At 39.6% G+C, this 25737-nt stretch overlaps 4 protein-coding genes across 4 annotated transcripts in view; 2 read left to right on the forward strand and 2 right to left on the reverse strand.

The window, feature by feature from the left end:
• Positions 1-6307, reverse strand: part of foxj3 (forkhead box J3) — a 97182-nt gene extending 90875 nt beyond the window's left edge. The window contains 1 exon segment of the mRNA XM_034689459.1: positions 6007-6307. The gene's annotated coding sequence lies outside the window, so the exon portion shown is untranslated.
• A 5798-nt stretch (positions 6308-12105) lies between these two features.
• LOC117810632 (E3 ubiquitin-protein ligase TRIM21-like) lies at positions 12106-16260 on the forward strand. The gene is made up of 2 exons (XM_034680554.1): positions 12106-12231; positions 14183-16260. Exon 2 carries the CDS (start codon positions 14192-14194, stop codon positions 15827-15829), a length of 1638 nt encoding a protein of 545 aa, XP_034536445.1. The 5' UTR covers positions 12106-12231; positions 14183-14191; the 3' UTR covers positions 15830-16260.
• A 729-nt stretch (positions 16261-16989) lies between these two features.
• ppcs (phosphopantothenoylcysteine synthetase) lies at positions 16990-20326 on the forward strand. The gene is made up of 4 exons (XM_034680579.1): positions 16990-17120; positions 18424-18961; positions 19051-19154; positions 19627-20326. The coding sequence occupies exons 2-4, from the start codon at positions 18427-18429 to the stop codon at positions 19948-19950; spliced, it is 963 nt and encodes a 320-aa protein (XP_034536470.1). The 5' UTR covers positions 16990-17120; positions 18424-18426; the 3' UTR covers positions 19951-20326.
• Positions 20186-24879, reverse strand: utp3 (UTP3 small subunit processome component). The gene is made up of 16 exons (XM_034680567.1): positions 24678-24879; positions 24326-24413; positions 24147-24203; positions 24006-24062; positions 23807-23921; positions 23657-23725; positions 23434-23555; positions 23175-23330; positions 22989-23060; positions 21969-22009; positions 21786-21882; positions 21441-21578; positions 21212-21348; positions 21060-21126; positions 20598-20705; positions 20186-20477 (listed from the first exon to the last, which is right to left on the reverse strand). Exons 1-16 carry the CDS (start codon positions 24692-24694, stop codon positions 20388-20390), a joined length of 1431 nt encoding a protein of 476 aa, XP_034536458.1. The 5' UTR covers positions 24695-24879; the 3' UTR covers positions 20186-20387.
• Between the last annotated feature and the right edge of the window lie 858 nt (positions 24880-25737).

Genomic DNA, 25737 nt, shown 5'->3' on the forward strand with positions numbered 1-25737 from the left:
TAAGGTAACCTTTGGGGATATCATGTTATCAGATTGTCATTTCCTAATGAGATTACAGCACAGGAGCCGCTGGCCTATTTGTCTGATCTGTCATAAAACCATTTTTTCAGTTTGCAGATGTGCAGACAGTGCCGTGTCGTTCACCCGGTTGTTGCTGCTAACACTTACAGTATCACATTTTCACTGTTCAAAAGTGACACAAGGAGCCATCTCTTCTATATTAATACCGTCTCCGGGTATGCTGTCGCTTTACCTGGAAGTGAATTTCCTATCTGCCACATGAGCCACTGTAATGATTAAAACAGATACCAAACGCTCTGAAGAAAGCCCCGGACTTATTACTTAGGCAGTGTCAGCTTAGCAAGCTCCTCTTCCTGCTCACTGCTTGAAACTCTCCGAAGAGTGTGAATCATATAAGCATATCAATTGCTTCTACAGAGTTAAGAACAAAAAAGCTTAAGAGAAATAGGCTGATACTGTGGGCCCATCAAAACTCAAGGACAAAGCACACAATATGATGAATTATTAAATCCTTCAAGGCACTGAAAAGTCAAGTCAGTCTTATTCATTCAGGACTTGGTTATTCATCAACGCCTGAATAAGTAAAATCTCAAATGACACAGCGGTGTACATTGCATTAACTCTCATTAACTCCCCCTGAGTGGAGGGGATTTGTGGGTCCTGGTTTTGGTTGCAAATTGAAAGCACGACAATGTGACTTTTTCAACACCTTTTTAAAAAGGTTTTTCAATCTGGTTCCTAGACTTGAACTCGAGATAAGATCAAATCGAGTACATGACAGACATGACACTAAATGTATTACTTTTTGTCTACCATAGGGGTTAAATGACTCAGAAGAAACCACCGTGCAATACAAGATCCGCAACAGCCCGCCAAACCCCCAACCCCCACCCTTTTCTCACACACTTTCTAAACTTATCCAGCAAGCTCTGTGAGTAGTTCCAGTAGTTAGCCCTGTTGAGAGAAGGGCCCTGATTACTCAGACTGGAGGAATAAATGGCTAAATACTTACACAGATAAAAACATGTATTTGAGCAAACGTGCCCAAGATATTAGGCACAGAACCTGAATTAAACATCACACACTCCCTTCACTGATTCATGTCCACATCCAACTTCAACCCGGGACATGATACGAGCATATAGGACTGACAGATTCAACTCAATAGACTGGGAGGAGGTGGGATGAGGAGAACTAGGCAGTGTATTGCTGGATGAATAAAAAATGAAAGTGTAGTGCTTCAGTAAATTCGCTCCCCTCCATCCCGGGAGGAGGGGTGGGAGGGGGGGTGACGATGGAGTAGAGGCTTGTTTGAAAACTGAACTAGCGCTGCATTCCCACATCCTCTCGTATCCAGCGAGGGGCTCTTTAAAAATTCATTAATTTACAGCAAAAATAGATTAAAGCACCCAGCTGAGCAAAACTCAAAATTTGGCTCCTGAATAACATTAATGATAAAACATCTCCCTCAAGCTCAGGGGGATTTGCCTGAAGAAAGAGTGCTGCCTTTTTTCACCTTACAGCACCTTGAGAATAATTTATTCTCAATCATTACTAAAAAAAATGCATTTCTAATTGTCAGTTTTAATTATGCCTTTCTTTCTGATAGAAAAAAGTAGCAGAGCAAAAAACCTGCATACACTAATTAAATCCATCCAAGGATCTGCCATTCCCATGATGCCATGCCAATGTCATTCCATTCACCATTTGATATCTCAGCTACAGAGACTCAATGACAGCTGCTCCAGGCCCCAAAAAGCGCCTAGAACTGCAGTTACAGTAATTGCTCTGGCCAGCACTAAATGAGGTTCACTTAAGTGCAATTATCCCCCTCTGATCTCTCACATAAAGAGACTTCTTTAACATGGAGAAGTGGGCTCACACAATGTGACTGCAAACAAGATTCAAATTGGAATCAGGGAGGCATTTCCAGCAGATGAATGGCTTCATAGCTCATCTGCATTCTAGTGATGCACAGCGTTTCTAATGAAGACTGAGCCGGTCCCTGCTCACCAACGCTGCTTCCATGAGAACGAAAACTTCACACTGGAAATAAGCAGAGCAAAGGGAGGAATTTTCAGCAGAACCATCCAGTTATTTGGCCTGAGCCGCTCTAAAGGACAGCCTGGCCTCCACGCAGAGTTAACAGCTGTTGAAAAGAAAAAGTAGATCCTGTTTTTTTTTTCCTGTCCCATCCAAGGTGAAAAATGCACTGAAGGACAAGATGATGGGCAATGAAGTGAAGAGAAACTCCAACCTAAAATAACTGAGCAAAGATGAATTGAAACACTTTGGATTCAGACCAAAAAAGAAAAGTCCTCATAAAAACACTGAACACAGGCCTTTGACCAACATCATCACCACTTCACCGTGCCAAAAAATATCAGCCGTCCTCATGAATAAATTGCCATCTGCCAATCGCATAACACAATAGGTTTTCAGCCTGAGGGGGAAGTTGTGGCGGCCTAATAGGGGTTGCCACAGAGGGTACCTGTTGGGTGCTGTCCAACTAAACAGGGTGAGGAGGAGGAGGAAGAGGAGGAGGAGAGAGGAGGGGCTGTGATGGGCATTCATGTTGCCACAGGCTCAACTACCACCAGGAGTCTGATAACTGCATCTCACGGACGGCCATTTGAATAATCACTTCAACAAGGGGAGAAATTAAAAAGCCTCTCAGTGAGACGGGGCTAGGCACAGGGCCACATCCTGAATTCCAAATGAGGAGCCTGTGTTCAAATAGTAGAAACCCTTTCTCCAAACCCAGTCCACTATGTATGCTAGCTGACTGACCCTTGGCATCAATCCAAATTAGCCTCATATTAGGTCATTATTCTTTTTTAACTGTATCACCCCTAAGCTGGAAATGATCTGTGACACATGCCATGGTATACTATTTATTTACTCATAGTTAATCCATACTGTGTTTCAAAGAGTTGATCACAACTATTCTTTCTGGCAGAGATGATACATGTAGGTGCTACGGGTGCTTTAAACACACAGAGAACAATGGAAGACCTTGGAGAAGTACATGTCGTTTTATTAAACCATTAGGCAATAGGCTTCTCAAAGGCTGCTGCAGGCTGAAACCACCATTAAAGAGAAGTTGTATCACATCCTCCTCCCATTCACACTTTTAAATGGTTACTGTGTGAATAAACAGATGTGCAATCTTCTCCAGATTCTGCCTCTTCTATCAGTGCATTCATCAAAACCTTGAGGTTGTTTTACAAAAAGGGGTTAATGGGAAAGTCAGTACCTTTGCTAAATGGGATGTGGAGGTTAAATTGTCGATGAGAACTTCTTAATGTCTACAAAAACAGGAGTAAACAGGAGCCTTTAAATCTTGACAACATTTTGAGTCAGGAGCTAAACTGAATTATCACATTGCATAGAAAGTAATGTAATAAGGTGTATGCTATATCAGCGCTCAAAGGACCACATTTTACAACTTGTGCGCTGTGATTCATATTTCTGCACTCACTCAATAAAAGTTTGCCTGGGCTGCACTCTGGGTCATTTCTTTAACAGCCGGCAAGCAAACAACAGCAAAATGTCACTTCCGCTGTCTATGCCAATTATTCTACTGCTGAATTACACGTAGCTGTTTCAACTATGCAACAGAAAGCACAATAGAAGTAAGGATCAGAATGCAAAACTGAGACAAGTGTTTCTATTAATTCATTTCTTGACAACATGCAAAAAAAGATATACTGTAACACTAAAGCTGAAACAACATGTGATGCACAGAAAGTCTGGACGCAGAGAGTGAGCTATAGGCCTGCTATTTAAAGGATGGATGATTAAGAAGCAAACCAGGTCTGACCTTTGATTGTGGGAGCTGACTAATATTATGGGCATGCATCAGTTAAAGTAAACGCTCTGGTAGAGTTGGGATGTTTTAGGGGAATTTATAATGTTTTGTTTTAGTCATAAAGTCAACCTTTCATTACTGGCTTTATGACAAAATACACTTTTGCATGGAAGTGTATATGATTGTCTGCTCATAAATTGCACCCACCAATCACTGAAATAACAACGGAACAGCGTTGATACAACTTACTCAAGTTGACAGCGGGTGCAAAATGAGGAGTTCAGTCATCCATCCTCTAATAAAAGGATGTTGGGATAAAGCAAGGGCACTGTTTTGTGTACAGCTGCACGCAAATGCCACAGCTGTTTAGTTTAAAGGCGTCGCATTAACTAATCAGTGTCTGTCCTGTGCGATCACACACCGACTGGCAACACATCAAAGCAAAGGGAAACATTCCCCGAGACATGCCTTGCATACACACAGACAGGTCCAAATATTTAACTGCAACCCTGTCAGGGCAATCCACAACCAAGACAAGAGGCCATATCAGTGGCATATAATTCACCTGAAACATGCCTTGATTGATTGATTAGGTTGATTTTGGTCTGCATCAACAACCAACACTTCCCTCCACAACATAGGAGCCATGTAAAAATGACAAATAAAAGCATAAAAAATAAAATAAACATTCACAGAGGGATTCATCAAGAAAATATTTAGAGTCTAGCATACATACACATATCGATATGTACATGCATACGTACACATACACATGCATACATACACAAGTACATTCATGCATACATATGAACATGCATACACATCCACATATATTTTAGCCAATCACACGCTGACCAAAAAAGGTGTAGGTTGAAGCCAAGGCTTATCCTGCCTACCCTTTAACATGACTTATACTGTATAGGCAACATTTTGCAAGTAATTATGTTATTTTATAACAAAGCAATTTTCCACAGTTTCTCTTACATACCCATATACACACACCTACATTGACATAACTTCACCACATTACCACAACATGAATTTTCTCCCTTCTTCTTCGGGATCTGTTGTTTTGCTTTGTTTCCCTTTTTTTTAAATATTTATTTTTGTCTGTCTGTTTGTTTTGGTTTTTATTCTTTATGTTCCTTGGTAATCTATGTTTGTATGTAACTGCAGAAATTACAATAAAAATGTGATCACAAAAAGCAAAGCAAATCTCCAAACGTTTCATTCAGAAACATAATTACAACTAAATATCAAAAAAGCATTTCAATCTCAACAAGCAGCAGTTCAGAAATCTTTAAGAAGTCTAATTAAAATTAATAGTTTATACTTCATCAACATATTTATTTATCATCAATTTTTTCCTTGCATACACTCAGACAGGTCTGCAACCCTGTCAGGGAAATCCACAACCAAGACAAGAGGCCATATCAGTGGCATAAAATCCACCTGAAACATGCTTTGCACTTGTTGATTGTGCATCCACATGACAACTCCACGCCTTCAAATATAGGTCGACTAGTTTAAATTTTAAAAAAAATAGAGGATTGTTATTTTCTACAGACCTATTGACAGACGAGAAAACACACTGCAACAGCTGTGAGTCAAATACCAGCAGAGCACGCAGGAAAGCCAAATGACACTGGGTTCATACACACGAACACACTTCATGCTGGACACACACAACGTCTCACATACCAAACAGCTAGCTAGCTGTTAGAGGGCTGGGATAGGTCATTATATCCACCTAACGCGAGGAAAACACGCACACACCTAGTAGTCCTTGCCCGGGAGGAAAGCACCGACAACGCTCGGCTAAAGTTAGCTGGCTACCCAAACTGGCTAGCTAGCTGTCAAAGTTGCCCTGTCAGTTGTCACCGGTTGCACGGCGCTGCTAGCAGGCTAACGCGGAGCTGTCAACTTGGGGAGAGTTACACAGCAACACAACCACCGGGGTGTACGTTACAAACACTGACCACAGGGAAACACACACTGCCTCTCTGGGAGAAAAATGTGTCCCCGCACGCCCTGCCACAACCACTAAGAGAGCCGTGTGTCAGGGCCTGTTCACTGGGCTCAATCCCCAGAACTTCACTGCAGCTTACTTCCCCGTTAAAGTCGTCCATTTCGTGGGCCTTAGTTCAACTTCCATGCCCGTGTAGCTCACTTACTCTGGGTGAAAGCTGCTGTGACGGTGGCTCTCTCTCTCTCTGGTAATCCTGACGGGTAGTTTCAGAGTAACTGCCCCCTCCCCTTCCTTCCAGTTCCTCTTCTTTCTGCTAGCAGAGGGCTCTCAGTGAGTGAGTGTCCCGTGCTCTAGACGTTATCGTCCTGTGCAAAAGAGCCGCCGTTTGCTTCGCCGGTGTGCCCGCGGTGCCGTGGCGTCCCTCTTCAGCTTCTCTCTCCGCCTTCTCCCGTTCGCCTTTCTCTCGGCGGCCGAGCCAACATCCGGGACTCTCCCCCGTTTGGGTTAACTGCCCGGAACTACTTTCACATACGACGACGCACATGAAGGTTTTTTTTTTTCTTTACTCTCTCTCCTCCTCACCACCCCTGCCGCCACAGAAACTAGAGCGCGGTCAAACGCTCAAGCCCGCAGTGGAAACAGCAGCGAGCGCACCTACACATTCACGTACTTGTTTTTCAATCCATTGATAAGCTTTGCTAGAAAGAATTGTACAATTATATACTCCTCCGACGTGTCGTCTAGCGTCGGGCACAGCCTAAAAACAGTGAACAGAAGGAGCCAGGATAACTGAATGAAAGTAGAGGAAGAAAATAGAGCGCATTGGTATAACTATCTGAAAAGTTAACTTTTGTGAAAGGTTTATATATTAATAATGCTGGTTTTATTCCTGTGATAAAAGTCGTTATTGTTCTGTAACAACCCATTCTAACCATGTGCAATATTGTAAATTATTCCATAACATATCTTATTATCTTTTATATTATTCTCTATTTTGTATTGTCTTTTATGCATATTTTCTACCTGGTTTTATTTTATTTATATCTATAACGTGCACCTTCAGGAGCAGCATTGTACACCTGACAATGACCAATAAAGGCTATTCTATTCTATTCTATTCTATTCTATTTTTTATTTTTTTTTAAATTTTGCTTTATTGGCATGAACAAATACATGTTATTGCCAAAGCACATAAATTCATTCACATACATTACATATATATTCATAACATATATAAATAAATAAATAAATATATATATATGATATATGATATATGATATATGATATATATAACATATTCTATTCTGTTCTATTCTATTCTATTCTATATTCATCTACTACATGTGTACTCTGGCTTAGGCTAATTTTAACTTATTTCATGTCTTTAAAAGTACTTATTTGCCTTTCTTTGTACAGAGTTTTGTTTTTTTCTTATTTAGAATTTTTGGATTAGAGTTTAGGTTTATATATTTACTGCCCTTACTGTCTTGTTGTGTCTGTACTGTCTTGTTGTTAAGTACCAGTGTTCCATTCACAATGTCAAATTCCTTGTGTGCGCGAGCTCACTTGGCAATAAAGCTTTCTTGAAACTTTTGGGTCGCCAGTTCATGATAATTCTCCATAACTGGGGTTTACCATTAGCCCATTTGGCTGCCGTATTACAAAATTGTAGTCAACTAATAAATACTTAGGTTCACTTTCTATTAAGCCTTTAAGTCTTTATTGTTCAAACTTTGTCAATAAGTAGATTTTTGGCCAAGATTAGCTGCCAGTTTTTCCAGTCTAATACATCTGAACCTTTCTGGTGAATTGAACAACTAAACAGTTACATGCTCTGCTAGAGGATAAGCGCATACAATAGGATTATAATAGGATTAGTTTAAAAAAAAAGTTTGTTTAAATCGCTGAAAATTAATCTAGAATGATATGGATCATAAGCATAAAGGCGCAATGTATAATTCCTAAGGAGGGAATTACATTAAAATAGTACAAAGGAAAATCATGAAAACAGGCCTCATACATGTGAAATATTCAACCCCAATAACCACATGTGCATGCTTAGTGAATATGTTAAAGAATCACTACAGAACTGTGGACACAGACAGCATTTTTGTCTTGAGGGGTGTAGTTAAATTATAGCATCCCTAAAAATGCTCTGAAAATGGCCCTCCGTTTCAGATCCAGAGTAAATCTTTTTGAACTGCTATTAGGAAAAAGAAGTTGTGCTGCTTCTGACTCCACTGGAGCTGGGAAACACAGGCTACAAGATACAAGAATAGGCCTACTGCAAAAATGAAGTTGCTGTCCACTGTTAAAAAACAGAATCAGGTTCATTACCATGTAGGTTTAAACACGCATCAGTAAATCTTAAACAAAAAGCAGAACACTTGTAAACAGTATGTATCAATAATTGTCCTCCCATTCTCAATGAAGTGAAAAAAACTTCAGTAACAATAAAAAATATTCATATTAAATACGTGCCAGAGCTGCAATAGAAGAGATGCTCTGCTGTGCAGGAAAAATGGAATCCTGTCTTCATACATTTTTGAATCTCCCCTTTTTTTGTCTCGGAAATGTAACTTGTGACTTTATTGTTAACCTTGTTTCATGCTTATCTTTTATCTCTTTTAGCATTTACAAGTACCACTCCTATCCATTCATTTCACCACCACCAACCCACCCCCTGCCAACACAGACATACATACACACAATAGTTCATGGTCTTGCCGGTCTTTGAACTTAATCATTTACTATTTCTCTCTCAATGCACTCCTATGTTCCAAAGCTCCTATAGCACTACATTTTTAACGTATTCCTTTTTTAACTGAAATACCAAAGTCACCTATTCATTCCTTTTTTTTTGTCTTAAAATGAATTGACATCAAGTGAATTTTGAAATATGTATTAGTATTCACCTGTTCTAACTTAATTTGCAGTTTATGGTGTACTTTAGGTTACTTAATAAACCTCTGAATTCCCAGGGAAAAAAAGACCAAGGACATGACCTCATTGTCCTCAAAGGTATCTGCAGCCCTGCTAGTACTGGCTCACATTGACCTTGTTTTACCTCACAAAGAATTTGTATGGCATGTGTGTGTGTGTGTGTGTGTGTGTGTGTGTGTGTGTGTGTGTGTGTGTGTGTGTGTGTGTGCGAGAGAGGGGGGGGGGGGGGGGGGGGAGAGCAAGAGAGAGTGCGTGTGTACTTTAGACACATGAAAGGGATGGTACATATACTTCAACTAATTGTTTAATGCGTTCCTTATGACAGCTCTGAAATATGTTATTGTTAGGCTCTGTAAAAAGATTATTTGATGTGTTTTTGCATACCAAAAGATCATTTAGGTCCACTTTAAGAGCTCAGGTGTGTAGGCCTATTTATAAGTAACAAGAAAAATGTCGGCTTTTGTAGAAAACAATGCTGGTATTTTATATTCACACAGCTCACTCATTAAATTCTTTATTTCTAATAGTCTGTAGGCCTATTATTTTTAAACTCATTCAAAATATGCTATGATCAGGGAGTATGTGTTTTGGTTTGTATCAACTTTTGATTTTTTTTTTTTTCCTCTGTAATTAAAAACAACCTGACAGAGTTATTTTTGAACCAAGGACCTCAGGTTTTTGTTCATCACAATCTGAATAAGGTCTTAATTTGTGTGTTCCAGTGGCAGTGTGCCAGTTAAAGAGCAACAGCAAATGTGAAGACAAAATGTTCAAAAACTGAGCCAATTCCTCACAGTCAATCCTGCATCTCAATGGTCATGCTTAATTGCTGTGGTTCTGTATTTACAGGGCAACAGTGCCTCCTGTGGGTTGATCCGTAGTACTGCTGATAATATAAGGATCGCAATAAATAGGAAAAAGTGCCTTTACTTGTGCCTGACAAAAAACAATCAGGCTTGGATACTCAATTTGAGAGTTATAGCTTTGTTTTTCGAACCACTACATCTAAGGTGAAAATCATCTCAATGATCTTTACTCCACTAAAACTGTCCAGCTGCTCCATTTGCTGCTTTCAGGGGAGTGCTTCCAGGGATTTTTCAGCCCCACCTTCTCCCTACCCCAAATGTTCTAATATTCTTGGGGCCCTTGTCAGTCATGAACACATAAAATCTTCCTATTCTCCCCTGTACAGTACCCCTGGCTGCTTTCTGTGTAAATTAACATTGCATCTTCTAAAAAGTTTCTGCAGGTAAATTAGATCATTTAGCATCAACAAGGGTATGATTCTATCTCATGATGAAAGTTAATTCTTCACATAATAATAAATAAAACACAAACCAGCAGGCCTTAAGACATCATCTCATCCCAGGACATGATAACAAAAATACAGATAAAAGCTCTCCACACAGCAACAATATGCTGCATTATTTACAACAGTCTAAACAGTACTCAATTATGAGGCTACCTATAACAAAATCGTCATTATATTTATTGTGCCTTAAATTATTTTCACTGTGAACGGGACCCTTTATAATTGGTACACCTTCTTTGAATCAGACAGCAATTTTCCACTTATCTTAAACCAAAGGAGGCAACAATAATTCTGGTTTCTGATATCTAAAAAGGTCAACATGATTAGAATATCTCATCTTCCCTCCTGCCTCCTTAAAGATGGCAACAGGTTAAATTGTTTTTATATTTAGGTTATAAGCAAGGTAGGAATTAAGGACATGCCCAGTAGGGTTGACTTGGTAAAAGCAATTAAAAGGACATAAATGTGGCGTTAGAGGTCGACATTTATTTTAAATCCAGCAATCAATTTTATCAATGTTTGTATCCAGTTTTTCTTTCTTTTTTTTAGACTGCGGTGTGTACCAAATTCCTTGGAGAGAGAATAAATCCTGTTTCCTTTATATCAAGTCACCCAAAAAGATCAATCCACAGTGTTATATGAAAGTCCAGCAGGGCACCTTTAAAGTCATTTAATGTTTTGTGATTTAAAAGATATAGCATATCAATAAGGATAAGGGATAGTAATGTTTTGATCCCATAAACATATCTTCTTTTGCTGTACATTTTGAGTTGTCTGTGTGCACATGTATGTTCTTTTAGTTGCTGTCCTCTCACTATAAAAAGGAGAAAAAGTAAGCTATATCTTTAGTGGAGCATCCGCTCATAAAGATAGCAAAACCTCCCTTTCAGATTCACGGTGAGAGGAGGAGAAGCTTTAAAGGGATAGTTCAGCCGAGAATAAAGCAAAAACAAATGGGCAAAGATGACTTCTAGAGGACTGATGACCAGAAGACTAAGAGCCAAGCACCACATCGACCTGGAGCAGCAGCTTGGACTACGTGAAGCTTTAAAAACCTGGAGAACAACCCAGAGAAAGCAACAGAGAACATCTTGATCCAGCTTCTTCTTTAACCACAAAAGAACAGAACAGGTAAGAATGACCTTCACACCTTCAACTCTTTCATAATCAATAATCAATCATTCCAAGACTGCCTTACCAACCATTTACTCCTGACAGGACAAAAAAGGTAAGAAAAAGCTTTTGATTCATTTTCATCCATTAATATCACTTAAAGACTTTCTGTTACTATTATCCTGTATTTTAATTTTCTTAACACAACTTGTTTAATCATCAAATGTGGTTGATGTCACTACCTATAGCCTTCTCTATTTAAATTTAACAGAACACTGTTCCCTCTGTAAATCCAGGGTCATCTTCACACTTACTGCAGATCACTCAGGACGGACAGCTGACCATGGGACAAACTGCGGAGCTCAGCTCTTCTGTGTCAATAAATCTACATTTAATGCATACACAAATAATAAACATACACTTAGAACACATGTTTCAACAACCAGTATTCGTACAAGAGGGGTGAAAATTCTGTAAAAGCTATGGTATCACAGCTTGTGTACATAAACCAGAGAACAATGCATACATAATATACATCATAGAAACAACCCAACAGTAATTCCACTAAGAGTAAACAGAGACAAATCTCTCCTTTAGAGAGGTCTTTAGATCCATATTGCAAACTGAGTTTCCAAAAGGCCTGAGTTAGGAATTAAACCCAGAGGTTTAAAAACATGATGGTTGGTTATTTTGGGTAAGAAACAGATAACAGATACTTTTTTCACAATTTAATAACAGATTATTTTCCATAACTTAGGCTACTTATGACAAAGTATACTTTTAATCAGCAAGACTAGCATAGTTATCATAAGCTTCTCTGTTCTCCGGACGGTTTCTCAACACATGGGCCAGGCTGACCAGCATCCCCTGAGGCTGATACACATACTGTTGACATGTGCTTCATGGAAAATGATTTGGAAAAAACAATTACGAACTATCCCTTTAACTTCACGTAATGTGAAATGAAACTGGAAGTTCTCCTCTGAGCTGCGCGGTCGTACAGGTCTGTCTGCTTTCTTCTACAGACAAATTCAGCTGAATCCAACAGGTGTTGCGAACCCAGTGAGTATACTGCATTGTTGAGCCCCAAAGCTCTCACTATATTTTCAGGCAAAATGTCAATATAACTGCGCAACGGATTGAAAACCCAACAACAATGACTGCAGTAGGTATACGTTGACAGAAAGCGATCACAGCTTGGATAAGCTTTTTTCTTTCCTCTGTACCTTATCATTGAAATACATTTTGATGCCTCAGTATTGTAGTGATATAATGTTTTTTTTTTATCAACCACAATAGGCAGTGGTTATATTTTACCATAACCATGAAAATACCGGATAAACTGGTTCTGCTGAAAACTATTTCCCTAGCTCAGCTGACCTAGTAAAAGGCTACGTGGCTCATTTAGAGAACGAAACTTAGAAAGTGGAGGGAGTGCAGTAGCCTACATAGTTTATCTAAAAATGTCTCATCTTTCTGATAAAAAATATTTTTCGAAAAGTATGTAACAATTGCATTTAAGTAACTTGAACTTTATTTCTTAATTATGTTTTAGGCCTATCAGTGTTTCCTGCTGTCAGTCTTTGTAGGCGGAGCAGTTTATGACTTTACTGTATTCAAACATCACATGACCTTCGCTCTAAACCAGGGGTGTCCAAACTTTTTTCAAAGAGGGCCACATATGATGTTGTCAGAATACCTCAGGGCCACAGGACACTCCTATTGTGACTTAGAATCATAAAAGTTATATCTGAAATAAACTTTTCTGACCAGCAGACAAAAACTTTATAACAAAATCATTATTTTCCTGCATTCTGAACAATTTTTATGCACAAATCTTTCCCCTTTCTGTACAATTTCATAATTTTGATCTTGTCTTGTGTTCTCTTTTGTGTCTTCTGAACTTTTAGTGTTCATCAAGAACATTTTCACATCATGATAAAAACATTAATTCTACAACCTTTCAACTTTAAGGGTTCTTGTGTTTCTTCTTTTTTGCCATCTTTCAGAATTCACAGTGCTTTGGCTTTAGACAGGTAGTCCATATGAAGCTTTTTGAGAAGTTTCTTGATTGACTTTAGTTTTGTTTGTGTGCTTGAAAGAAACTTCAAATGTACAGATGATTCAGAAGGTGATGAAAGTCTTTGCTATAAATAACACAATTTAAGATGGAAGCTTGGGGCCATGAATAAATGGACCTTGGGCCGCAATTGGCCCCCGGGCCGTACTTTTGCCTGCTCTAAACATACTGGAGGTTTCAGTCAAGGCTGTAGCTGAGGCAAAACAATTAAATGTGCTTGATTAAGCATTCTCCCACAGATGCTTAAAAAAAAAAAAGACTAATTTTACCAGAACAAAATTGTGTGTTCAGTTCTATATTAAACTGGAATCAAAAAAATTTAAGCAGCTTAATAACTTAATGTTTTTGTGTAACAGTTAAGGATGAATCTATGTGTGTTGTTTTGGGATTTAAAATGTCATTTTTCTAAAATTTAACAACAAGTTCCAAATCCAAAGTCATCAAATACAGCAGAATGGTTGATGTCCACACTAGCTTATTTTTAACATTGCTGTTTTCTGTCCTGTTTTATCCCCTTTTTCAGTTCTTTGCTGGAATACTCAGCTATTAACCACCTATTTAAAGTTGTGTGCCCTCTGAATAAATTGAGAGCAATATGCAAAATTGTACCTACTGATGCTTTGCCTTGGCTTTTCAGAAATAATGACCGTTGTCAAGGGTTTTTGACCAATCAGAATCAAGTACTTAACACAGTACAATACTGATCAGGTCTATCCGAACAACACTGAAGAGTATTTCATTTTTAAATGGCATACTTTAAATTGGAATATAAATCGGATTCAAATTTTAGCGCACTTTTTTTAATTGATAGTGAAAATCAACATAATTCAAAATTATATGATGATCCATTTAACCAAGCTTGATATATTTAAAAAAAACCAACATATTTTTACTTCCATTTTTAACTGGTCAAACTTTCACTTTTGTCCTCAGATTGTAGATATGTCGGCCACCAGCTGCCTGCTGACTGAGGATCAGTTCCTGTGCGCCATCTGTCTGGATGTGTTCACTGATCCAGTCGCCATACCATGTGGACACAATTTCTGCAAAAAGTGCATCACTGAACACTGGGATATTAATGACTCATGTCAGTGTCCCGTTTGTAAAAAGGTTTTCAGCACAAGACCTGAGCTGCACATCAATACTTTTATCTCTGTGATGGCTGCTCAGTTCAAACAGTCAGCTCAACAGAAGGCCAGTAGCATCAGCAGCTCAGAGGAGCCAGTTTCAAAACCAGGAGAAGTTCCCTGTGACGTCTGTACTGGAACCAGAGCGAAGGCCCTGAAGTCCTGCCTGGTTTGTCTGACCTCCTACTGCGAGACTCACCTTGAGCCTCATCTGACAGCTCCAAGTCTGAAAAGACATCAGCTGGTTGACCCTGTGGAGAACCTAGAAGGCAGGATGTGCACAAAGCACAACAAGCTGCTGGAGCTGTTCTGCAAGACTGACCACATGTTTGTCTGCATGCTCTGCACTGTTTTGGACCACAAAGTACATATTGTTGTTCCTCTGGAAGAAGAATATGAAGCAAAGAAGGCCGAGCTGGGGAGGACAGAGGCTGGAATTCAGCAAAAAATCCAGCAGAAACAGCAGAAGATTCAAGAGTTCAATCGTTCAGTGGAGCTCAGCGATGAGAATGCAGATGGAATGATTGCACAAGGTGTGCAGATCTTCACCGCTTTGAAGGAATCTGGGGAGAGAGCCCAAGCAGAGTTCACTGACTCAATAAAGGAGAAGCAGAGAAAGACAGGGGAGCAGGCTGAAGGCTTTGTCAAAGAGCTGGAACAAGAAATCTCTGAGTTGAAGAAGAAAAGTGCTGAGGTGGAGCAGATCTCACACTCTGAGGACCACCTCCAGCTTCTCAAGAGCTTCCAGATCCTGAGCCCTGCTCCAGATTTTAAAGACTGGACCAACGTTGGGATCATTCCACCTTCATATGAAGCAAATGTGGATGATGCGAAGGAAGCACTAATTGAACAGGTGAAGAAGCTGTTTGCTGAAGTCAAAATGAAGAAGATCCAACAGTATGCAGTGGATGTGACACTTGATCCTGATACAGCAAATCCTAAACTTATCGTGTCTGATGATGGAAAACAAGTTCAACACTGTAACATGAAGCAGAATCTCCCAGACACTCCAGGTAGATTTGATTATTGTGTTAATGTCTTGGCAAGGCAGGGTTTCTCCTCTGGCAAGTTTTACTTCGAGGTTCAGGTCAAAGGGAAGATCAAGTGGACTATAGGAGTGGTCAGAGAGTCTATCAGTAGGAAAGGACACGTCCAACTGAGTGCTGAGAATGGTTGCTGGACAATAGGTATGAAGAATGAAAATGAATACAAAGCTCTTAACGGCACAGATGTTTCTCTCACTCTGAAGTCTCAGCCTGAGAAGATTGGGGTGTTTGTGGATTTCGAGGGGCGTCGGGTCTCCTTTTACGATGTCGACACTGCAGGTCATATCTGCTCCTTTACTGGCGTCTCCTCTGCAGGGAAAATCTTCCCATTCTTTAATCCGGGTCCTAACCTTGGTGGTAAAAACTCTGCTCCTCTGATCATCTCACCTGTCAATCAAACTGAGTAGAGCAACTGCGTGATCTTCAGTAAAAGCCTTATCTTTTCATATCATAAAAGTACATTAAGTGTTAATACACTTTTTCTGTTTTCAGTTCAATATGGGCTTTTCCCTTTTTCCCCATAAATGTTTTTAATGATGTATGAAATAGCTACTTAAAACTACAAGAGATAAATTGTAATGCATTGATACAAATAATCAGATCTATCCTCATAAGTGCATCCCTGCCTTCAGGACTGATAAATCAACCAAAATCAATGCCAGCATTTGCATGTATCTTTATGTCTGTCTGCTGAATGTAAAGCCTTTGTTATTGCCCTATCATGGTATATATGAGAAGTTTTGCATACCAGCATGAAATGCTTAAGACCAATCAGGGAACAAGACATGAGTCGTTTCCTTCCTCTGCTTTCTTTAAAATTAAAATTGGATAATTTTAAGGGAGTTGTTTGGAGTTTTTATTTCTTTTACCATGTATTTTGACATCAATTTTACTTTATCTTGAGGTTTTTACTTAATAGTATTGTGACAGAATCACAGCAGGCGCATCAATAAGGAGCTGAATGCAATCGCTGACAATTAGGGAAGTTCTATCCTCTGAGCTGAGATGCTATAGCCTATCCATGATAGGCTTTCTGTTAGTCAAAGCTGGATTTTCAATTGTAAGAATGGTACAGAAAAAAATGCCCTCAACATCTTTCCTCCTATCCATGATAACATTATTTACATTACTATTATACTACTATAACTAGACATCTGCAGAAAGATGCTGCAGATGTTTATCAGCCTGAGGTGGCAAGTGTGTTATTCTATGCTGCAGTCTGCTGGGGAAGCACTATAAAACACAAGGATGCAAGGCAACTGGACAAACTAGTGAAAAAAACTGGCACACAGAAGAAGCTAGAGGCCATTTTAAATTACACAGATCATCCACTTCACAACTTCTTTGTGGAACAGAGAAACAGAGGCAGTGGACGGCTCATCTCTGCGCATTCATAACTCTCTAGCCAATGGGAGATGAGCTGACAGACACCTGAATTACTTGTTTTATGTGATTTTTATAATTGGATCTGCCAGAAACCAGAATTTCCACCTTCGGCGATTAATAAAGTAAATGCTGTACTATTCTATAATTATTTAAGGTGAGCAGTGATGTAATACCGTTTACGACCATTGGGGGCGCTGGCGGCTCTCCTCTGCCTGTATAAAGACCACTGAATGAGCTCGCTGAATCCAGGAAGTGCAGAAGTTGTCCGAAGCTCCAGCTGACTACCACCCGAGGAAAACCTTAGAAACCGAAGTAGGACAGTTTACAGTTGTGCATTTAATTGTTAAGAAAAAAATAACTCTCTTTTTGGTTCATTCGTTGTAATGTCACGGTGGCAAATGTGTCGAGTAGCTGCTAACGTTACGACGAACCGATTCCTTTTTGTTTTTTGGTGTATGAAACACTCACCTGACCATATTAAATATTTGTGGGAGAATAAAGTAAATCTGTCACAGAAAGTCAGATAACAAGACTGGGTTCCCTGCTGTGAGTGAGTCGCTTGTTGTTGTACTTTTACCAAGCTGAGAAGTTGAGCTCAGGGTTTACTGACAGTAAGTTTACTGTAACGTTGTAACCTGTTCTGTAAGGTGTACTGTCTATGGGTGGAACATGATGTGAGTATGTGGATCTTCTTTTGAAAAAAGATGTTTGTGCCAAGACATGTGATGGTTTCTTACTGCATGAGAGTGTGGTAAACAGTCAAATGTATCTATCTCTGAACTTTTTATTAACTGGAAACATTAAGACTAGTCGATGTGACATGTGTGCGTCTAATAACTCTTAAAGCTTATGTAATCTTTCTACACTGACATTTACTGAGCGCTCCTCAGTAGTAGCATGTGTTGGCATAAATACTGTAAGGATAAGATTCCGAGTAAATTAACATTTTTAAAAAGTCCTTCTGTTGGTGCCGTTTTGTCATTTGTAAAAATGAATAATTAAAGTGATTAATTACTCATACAAAACCCAGGAGATTGATCAATAATGAAAATGATGTATAGTAGCAGCCCAATGTGTCAGTTCTCTTTGGAAAAACTATGAAGTGAGGTCACTGTTTCTTCAAAATATGGCACTTTTATAGTGTAATTTCTTTTTTCAATTACCGGTTAACAGAAATGCGAGTACCTCAAATCAGTAGAGACCAAAATCCAGATAATTAACCCGCATAAATCAAGCTATCAAATCAAGGATTCCTTCTGTTCCCATTCAGCTGCCCCACATTTTTGATCACCGATTTATTTAATTCCATATATTTTTTAAATTGCTGTTGCTGTGATTTACCCGACTTAGTAAATGTGAATTTATTTCCCTTTTCCCAGTTTGTTCAGCACATGTCCCGTTAAAACAAGTGAGCATATTGTTCATGAATTATCTTCAATGGTTTAATGTATTCTTACAAGACAATGAAATGTCTACTGGTTTGGCGGACAGTCTAAATTAATGATGAGTTGGTAAATCTGTGAAGCCCCCCTTAAAACATAAGTGAGGCACTATGACATTATACTATTCTGCTACTGTAGTTCTTTTCCCCTGATGATGCCCTCCCTCTGATCAGGTGATGGCTGAACCCAGAATATCTTCCATCGATGGGAAGTTAGCCGAGGAATTTGCCGTTCCCTCCCATGTCGAGGAGGTCAAAGAGAAGATGACTACTTTTGCCGCACATCACGCTGCAGCAGGTCGCAGGGTCGTCCTCATCACATCGGGAGGCACTAAAGTTCCTCTGGAGTCCCGCACTGTTCGCTTCCTGGATAACTTCAGCAGCGGCAGACGAGGATCCTGCTCAGCAGAGTATTTCTTAGACTCGGGTTACGCCGTCATCTTCCTACACAGGCATCGCTCCCTCTACCCTTACACCCGCATGTTCTCTACCATGAACATGCTGGAAGCCCTGAAGTTCAGAGGTGGAGAGGGAGCTTCCAGTGACTCTGGTGAGGTCGTTGTTAATCAGGAGGTGCTGCCCAACATTGCCAAAGTGCTGAAGAGATACCAGGAAGTGAAAGAAGGCCGGCTTCTTCTGCCCATCGAGTTCAACACTCTGTCAGAGTATCTGCATCTTCTCAAAGCAGCAGCACAGGCACTCAGCACAATAGGTACTGATCAACACAAATGTTCCGATTAACTTCCTGGCTCTGATCTAACATGTTTGTAACTTGTTTTCAAATATGTCTTTTGCACATAGGATCCAAGGCTATGTTTTATTTGGCCGCAGCTGTATCTGATTTCTATATCCCAGCATCTGAGATGCCCGAACACAAAATACAGTCTTCCAATGGACCTCTTCAAGTGAGTGAAATATGATACAAATCCTGAAAATGCTGCTTTATATTGAAGATAACTTTTAGCCATGCTCGAGGCATCACTGTGAGAATTCCAAAGCTGATTCAATGTCAGGGGGATCATAGTGGTCTGTACACGAGTGTCAAGAACTACGGAATGGGTTGTCAGTATATCCTGAACAAACATTCATGGTCCCTTGATGATGAATCCAAAGTACTTAAATGATTTCTGTAATGTTCCTCCAGCTTCAGCATGAGGTTACTTTTTCGTTTCAGTAAAATATCCCAACTTCTGGGGCTGAACTTTTTACGTAACCATTATCTCAGCTATACTTTGTGCTTTAACATGCTGCTTCACTAAACTGATGTGGTGAAAACACCAGCATCAGCATGTTAGCATACGCCCCCAAAGAGCTGTTAGCATGGCTGTAGACACTTAGCCTTGTTATTAATGACAATCTACTTTCTTGTCCCTTCAGCTCAGCCTGAACATGGTCCCAAAGATCCTGTCTCCACTGGTTAAAGACTGGGCACCTCAGGCTTTCGTTATATCTTTTAAGCTGGAGACTGACGCCACCATCCTGCTGGACAAGGCTCGACGGGCTCTGGACACATACAGGCACCAGGTGGTGGTGGCTAACGTACTGGACTCTAGACGGGGTTACGTGGTGGTGGTGACTCCAGACACACAAGTGGAACTGATCCTGTCAGAGCAGGACGTGGAGAATGACATAGACATAGAGGAGAGGATAGTGAGCAACTTGACTGTAGCACATAACAAGTTTATAACTCAACAAGGCTGACAGTCATCACCCTATCTGCATGTTTGAGTCAATCACACAGCTTAAGGCATCATTACTTGATATTGAATTTGAGCTTTACTCGATTCATTCTTGCTGTTCTGCTAAGAAGTTACTGTATTGCTGGACTGCATAACCTTAGTCATACCTGTAATTATAAACACATAATGCCTTCCCTTGTTTTTTGTGCTCTAAAACGGGCCAATAGGCTGTCTACACAGAGACAATGTACAGCTTATTAGAAGGTTGTAAGATGTTTATTCACGTTTGAATAATCAGAACAGAAATGCATTTTATTTTTGCATCAATAACTCAGTTGAATAAGTCAGTGATTTGCTTTACTAAAAGGGTTGCCTAAAATAAACATTGTACAAGTACAGTCCAATGGTATTTCTTTAAACGCGTGCCTACTCTTAGCAGCATAATGTGGATTATCTCGGTTATTTAAGTTTGACACTCTTCTTGACCCCAGCACGAATACCAGACTGCTCTCCGCTGTATCTGGTCTCCTCCTTACGGACCTCACGCACCTGAAACGCATAAATAACTTTAGATTCAAATCTAGGGAATACGTTAAACACATCAGCTTTAACTCTACATTAAACATGACAGTCCCAGAAAGCATCACAATCCATGCATGGTGTACTAACCTGTCCCTTTCTGCGGATCTTGGCTCGTCTGAACTTCTCTCTGTGCTTGACTCTGGGGTTGCGGTCGATCTTCTTCCTCTTCGGTGTGAGCCCCTTGTTCTTCGCCATCTGTGGAAAACATAAAAGGGACACAGTTAGAACAACTGTTCAGGTGACAAAGTCAAGAGGGTATGCAGCACCTGCTACTGAATCCAGCAGGTGGTGCCCTTTTCCACACAACCAAAAACTACTAAGCTACATTTTCTTGTTTTCCCAAATGTAGGAAAAACATGCTGTACATCCATGGGAAACATATGCTGCAGTTAGACTTAAGTAACTCATGGTTGCTTAAAAATTGAAAACTTCATGTAGTAAGTTATCATGGTGTTTTAGGTACATTCAGTAGCCGTCTGTTAATCTCGGTGAGAGAAACCTGACTGTAAACGCTGATATTTCAGAGTGTGAAAGGCTGTATCTCAGCACCTGGTAAGTGATTCCTCTCTTAGCATCTGGATCCAGCTCTTGCTCTTCATCCTCATTCTCTTCCAACCTGCAACAAAAGTGACATTCACAATTAACAAACCACCTTTTAAAATTCTGTCAAGACCACCTAACAAGACTGAAGTGGTACGTACTCTTCAGCTTCTGGCACATTGCTCTTCCTCTTCAGTTTCACCCGCTGCTCCACGTCTCTGTAGAAGCGCAAAGCTGCTTCTTCATCCAGTTCGGAGTCTGAGTCCTCCCCGACCTCTTGCAGAGCTTTAGCAGAATCCTGCAAACACAGAGCACTCGTTGCTGTTCCAGATCCGTAATAAACTTTCCCTCCTTTCAATTATGCATAGAGATTTAAAAAACAAATCTCACCTTGTCTTTCTTAATGGAGACTTTAGTTTTCTTGCCCTCTGCTGGTCTGTCTAAAGTCTCTTCTCTCTCCTCATCAGCTAATAACTGGCGATACTGTTGTGCAAGCCGAGCATCTACTGCACCTAGTTCATTGATGAGCTGCAGGTATTTAAGAGTGGGTAAGACAAAGGGTTGTCACTGATGTTGTTGTGTACTTACAGCAGATGAATCTCATCACAAATAAAAACAGCAGAACATGGTGTCCAAAATGCAAGAATATATGTGCAATTTCTGTTTGCATGTTGGATGTAAGGGCTAAATTTGACCAGAAGCATGCCTGTCATGCATTTCAACACTTGGACTTACGTTTCTGTAGGTGAGCAGTCGTTCAATCACAGGATGGTTATGAGCAGGGATTCGTTTTGCTTTCAGCACCAAGTAGAAGCTGATGTTTGTGCAGTAACTGTGGACAGAAAGAATTACCAGTCAGTCAGTGGAAGACTGTGACAGGACTTGCAACATTGTAAATACAGTTTAAATCAGACTTACTTGAGATATAGATGTCGTTTTGTCTTGAGGTACTCTGCACCCTGGAGGAAAAGAAGATGTAAGTTATTTAAGTAATTGAAAATGTGATTCTTCTGGAATCATAACATGTAAACTCAAAATGCCAATATCTTATTTTGAGTTTGAGTTAATCACTACTCAGACAAGAGTAAATGCAATTTATCTCTTAGTGTACTTCAGAACATGCAAACACACTCATGAGTAAAACTGCTGCTGACTCAACAGAAGACGGTCATTGAAAACCTCCACAACAAGGAAAAGCCACAGAAGCGCATTGCTGGAAGACTGGCTGTTCACAAAGTGTTGCATCAAAGCATACTAATGCAAAGTTGACTGGAATGGAAAAAGTGTGCCAGGAAAAGGTGCACAAGCAAAAAGTATGACCGCAGCTTTGGGAGGATTGTGAAGAAAAGTCCATTCAAGAACTTTGGAGAGGGAAGGAGTGAACAGAACAGACGTCCTCAAATAACTAGACTGTTGCTAAGTTGTGCAAATTCGTCTTTTCTCAGATGAAGGTAAATTTTGCATTTCATCAAAATCAAGGTCCTAAAGTCTGGAGGAAGAGTGGAGAGGCACAGAATCCAAGGTGTTTTATCAAGTCCAAAGTCAACACAGTCGTCTATCAGGAGATTTTGGAGCACTTCATATTTCCATCTACTGAAAAGCTTTATGGAGATGCTGATTTCCTTTTCCAGCAGGACTTGGCACCTGCCCACAGCGCCTAAACTACCACCAAATGATTTGCTGATCATGATACTACTGGGCTTCATTGGTCAGCCAACATGTCCACCCTGAACCCAATAGAGAATCTAATCTAATCATGGTAATTTCACATGAACACATGATGATAAAACCATCACCAGTGGCTCATACAGTCCCAGGATAAGCAGACTATTTAATTTGATCTATTCTACTTATATGATCATAGGCTAACGCTACTTAGTATTAATCCTCTAGTGACAAACTCATACACACTGTAGAAATTAAGCTTAATGCACTTACCTTGCCTGATGGGATCTTTCCATCCTCCACCATCTGCACCAGGGGCTGCAGCTCATCTTTCAGTTCAGTGAGCTGAGTGAAACGTCATTAAACAGCAGACGTATTTAAGGTATGTTGACATGTAGTAACTGAACAATGCATGAAATGTCTTTTTCTACATCTGTTTTTGCTAAGTGCATGCCTTACCTTTGCTTTGAAGTCCTGAATAAGTTCAAGCAGCTCTGGTGACTCTTTCTTCAGGAGTTTCATCTTTTCCTTCTGGGACATCTGCTTCAGGTCTTTCACAATCCTCTCCTCCTTTTCAACCGCTTTGTTTTCATTTGTTTCCTCTACAGCAAACTCCTGCATTTAGACGGACACATATAACAAAGAGTGTCTTTGTAATACCATCACATCAAACTGCTGCAGTTCTACAAGTGAAATACAGAACCATGACAAAAATTACCTGAAAGAGGTTCAAATCGTAATCCTCCTCGCACAAATTTTCAGCCAAGCGGTTCTGGATCTTTTTAGCTTCTTCTTCTTCCTCTTGTTCTTCAGCCTCCAGCTCTTCCTGAGATCTCCCTTCTGTAATGGCACAGTTAAAAGGTTTCAACATTAGCCACACAGGCAAACAGATGATTCAAAAAAAGCATCAAATTTGCATCACAGTAGAAAAAGAAGCTTACTGGTGGTCTGATAGTCAGTGTCATAAAACATCTTCTTCTTGGTGCCCCATGCCATTTCATTAGGAAGATCTGAGGAGGACGAAAACCTAAGTTAAAAAAGCTTGGATAACAGCAAACCAATTCCAAATTGTGAATTTATGTACTGTTTACCTTCTTCTTTTTTCCCCTCAAGATCACTCTCCATGTCTGTCCCCTCCTCTCCCTCCTCCTCTGCTTCGTCATCTTCCTCCTCTGACTCAGAATCATCCAGGGCCATCACCTCTTCCTGCAAAATTTAGACTAGTTTTAATTTTTCTTCAATTAAAATGATTTCCTGGCTGTAAATCCAAACAATCACATATGTCTTTACCTCATCATCCAGCTCCTCCACATCGCTCTCCATTTGAACACCACTGGCAAGAAGTTTCTAAAGCGAACAGACCAAAACCAAAAAAGTTAATGCAACATAAAAACGCACCACACCAAATAACTACTAATAAGAAATACTTACTGCAATCTTTGCATCATGAAACTCATCAATCCTGTCCTTTGCGTACTTTGATGATTTCTAAAAGGAAGAGAGATGACACATTTAAATGCATATTTCACTACTTTTTAAAATTTAGACTGCAACACTAAAGCAAAGATGATGTAGGGTCATTTTATTTTATTTCTCCTGAGTCCTCTCACCTTATCAGGAATAGGCAACTTCTTGTAGCCTTCGGGATCATCTTCATCATACTGCTCCGTCTTCTGGGGTCTTCGTACCTGCTTACCCCTAAAGGAATAGATCAGATGTACTTGAAACACTTATTCAGCAGCATCCCCGGGCTGTTCCTTCATGTCATTGTGAAGTCTGTTCGATTCGTGCAGATCCCCGTGGGAATTGAAGGACCCAGTGTCAGGGCTGACAACTAATCACACCTAAAAAGCTAACAGATTACTGTTATCTGTAAAGGACGCCAAGAAAACGGGGTAAACATACACATCAACACATGTAAACGCGCAGACTGTGTTCACAGCTAGTATAACCCAAACTCACCTCAGTGCTCGAACCATGGTGGAAATTGATAAAAAACCTTCTTGCTACGCTTCAGCAACTAAATGTTAACATTTAACTAAAAAAAGGGTATCAATATGAAAAGGTATAGATCAAAATAAGAGAAACACTCAAGTATTCAACTGATTCGGACGCATTCATGGGACCATGTGCTTCCGGGATTTCTTCTTCTCTACTTTTAAATTCGGCTGACAGAGAAGAGTGAAGCGCCACCTATGAGCGCCACCTACTGCAGGGGCGTGTGTAATTTTTATTTGGGTGTGTTTCCATCAAAAGCCAAAATCTAATTGAAAGAGTAGAAAACATCAAATGCCTTGTTGAAAACCCTTCCCCAAATTATATACAAGAAAATTAGTACGTAAAAAAAGAAAGAGTTAAAAAGCAGACAACACAGTGCTATAATATAACAGTGTCATACCTGTCAGACAAATACTCTCTGTAAATATACATTTAAATATACAATGTAACAAATCTCCAAGCAGAATTCACATATTGTATTTATTTTATTATTTAACTATGACCTACATATACTTTTTTTAAATGTAAAAACTACCTCTGCTACTCACCGCTTCACTTTTATCATATTATTTTAGCCTGTACATATTAGCCATGCCTATTTGTTGTTCTTTGTATTTATAGCTGATGTTATTGTTATTTTTATCATCTTTTTATTTTTATTATCTTTTTATTTGTATGCCTTATTCTTATGCCTTGTACAAAGAGAGCACAGTTTACCTAAGTCAAATTCCTTGTGTGTTCAAGCATACCTGCCCAATAAAGCTGATTCTGATTCTGATTCTGATTCTGATTCTGATTCTGATTCTAAATAGTTAGATATTTGGGAAGACCTATACAGTTCTAACAACTTTTCAAAACCTATACAGAACTATGAGGATACATTAACAACTTTGTTAACAAAATTTAAATTGTAGTTATTTAATTATTCATTAAGTTACTGTATAATTTTTTTAGTAACACTTTACGATAGTGGAACAGTTTTCTTAGCGAAATAATGCTTAATTCATGTTGAAGTAATGCATGA

The sequence above is a fragment of the Notolabrus celidotus genome, chromosome 1 (assembly GCF_009762535.1).
Source record: "Notolabrus celidotus isolate fNotCel1 chromosome 1, fNotCel1.pri, whole genome shotgun sequence".
Taxonomy (NCBI): Eukaryota; Metazoa; Chordata; class Actinopteri; order Labriformes; family Labridae; genus Notolabrus; species Notolabrus celidotus.

Coding starts and splice junctions, on each gene's coding strand:
- LOC117810632 (XM_034680554.1), top strand. CDS start 14,192: ATGTCGGCCACCAGCTGCCTGCTGACTGAGGATCAGTTCCTGTGCGCC.
- ppcs (XM_034680579.1), top strand. CDS start 18,427: ATGGCTGAACCCAGAATATCTTCCATCGATGGGAAGTTAGCCGAGGAA. Junction 18,962..19,050: donor ACAGGCACTCAGCACAATAG/GTACTGATCAAC, acceptor TTTTGCACATAG/GATCCAAGGCTATGTTTTAT. Junction 19,155..19,626: donor CTTCCAATGGACCTCTTCAA/GTGAGTGAAATA, acceptor TTGTCCCTTCAG/CTCAGCCTGAACATGGTCCC.
- utp3 (XM_034680567.1), bottom strand. Junction 23,331..23,433: donor ACGATTTGAACCTCTTTCAG/GTAATTTTTGTC, acceptor GTCTAAATGCAG/GAGTTTGCTGTAGAGGAAAC. Junction 21,127..21,211: donor AATGTGCCAGAAGCTGAAGA/GTACGTACCACT, acceptor CTTTTGTTGCAG/GTTGGAAGAGAATGAGGATG.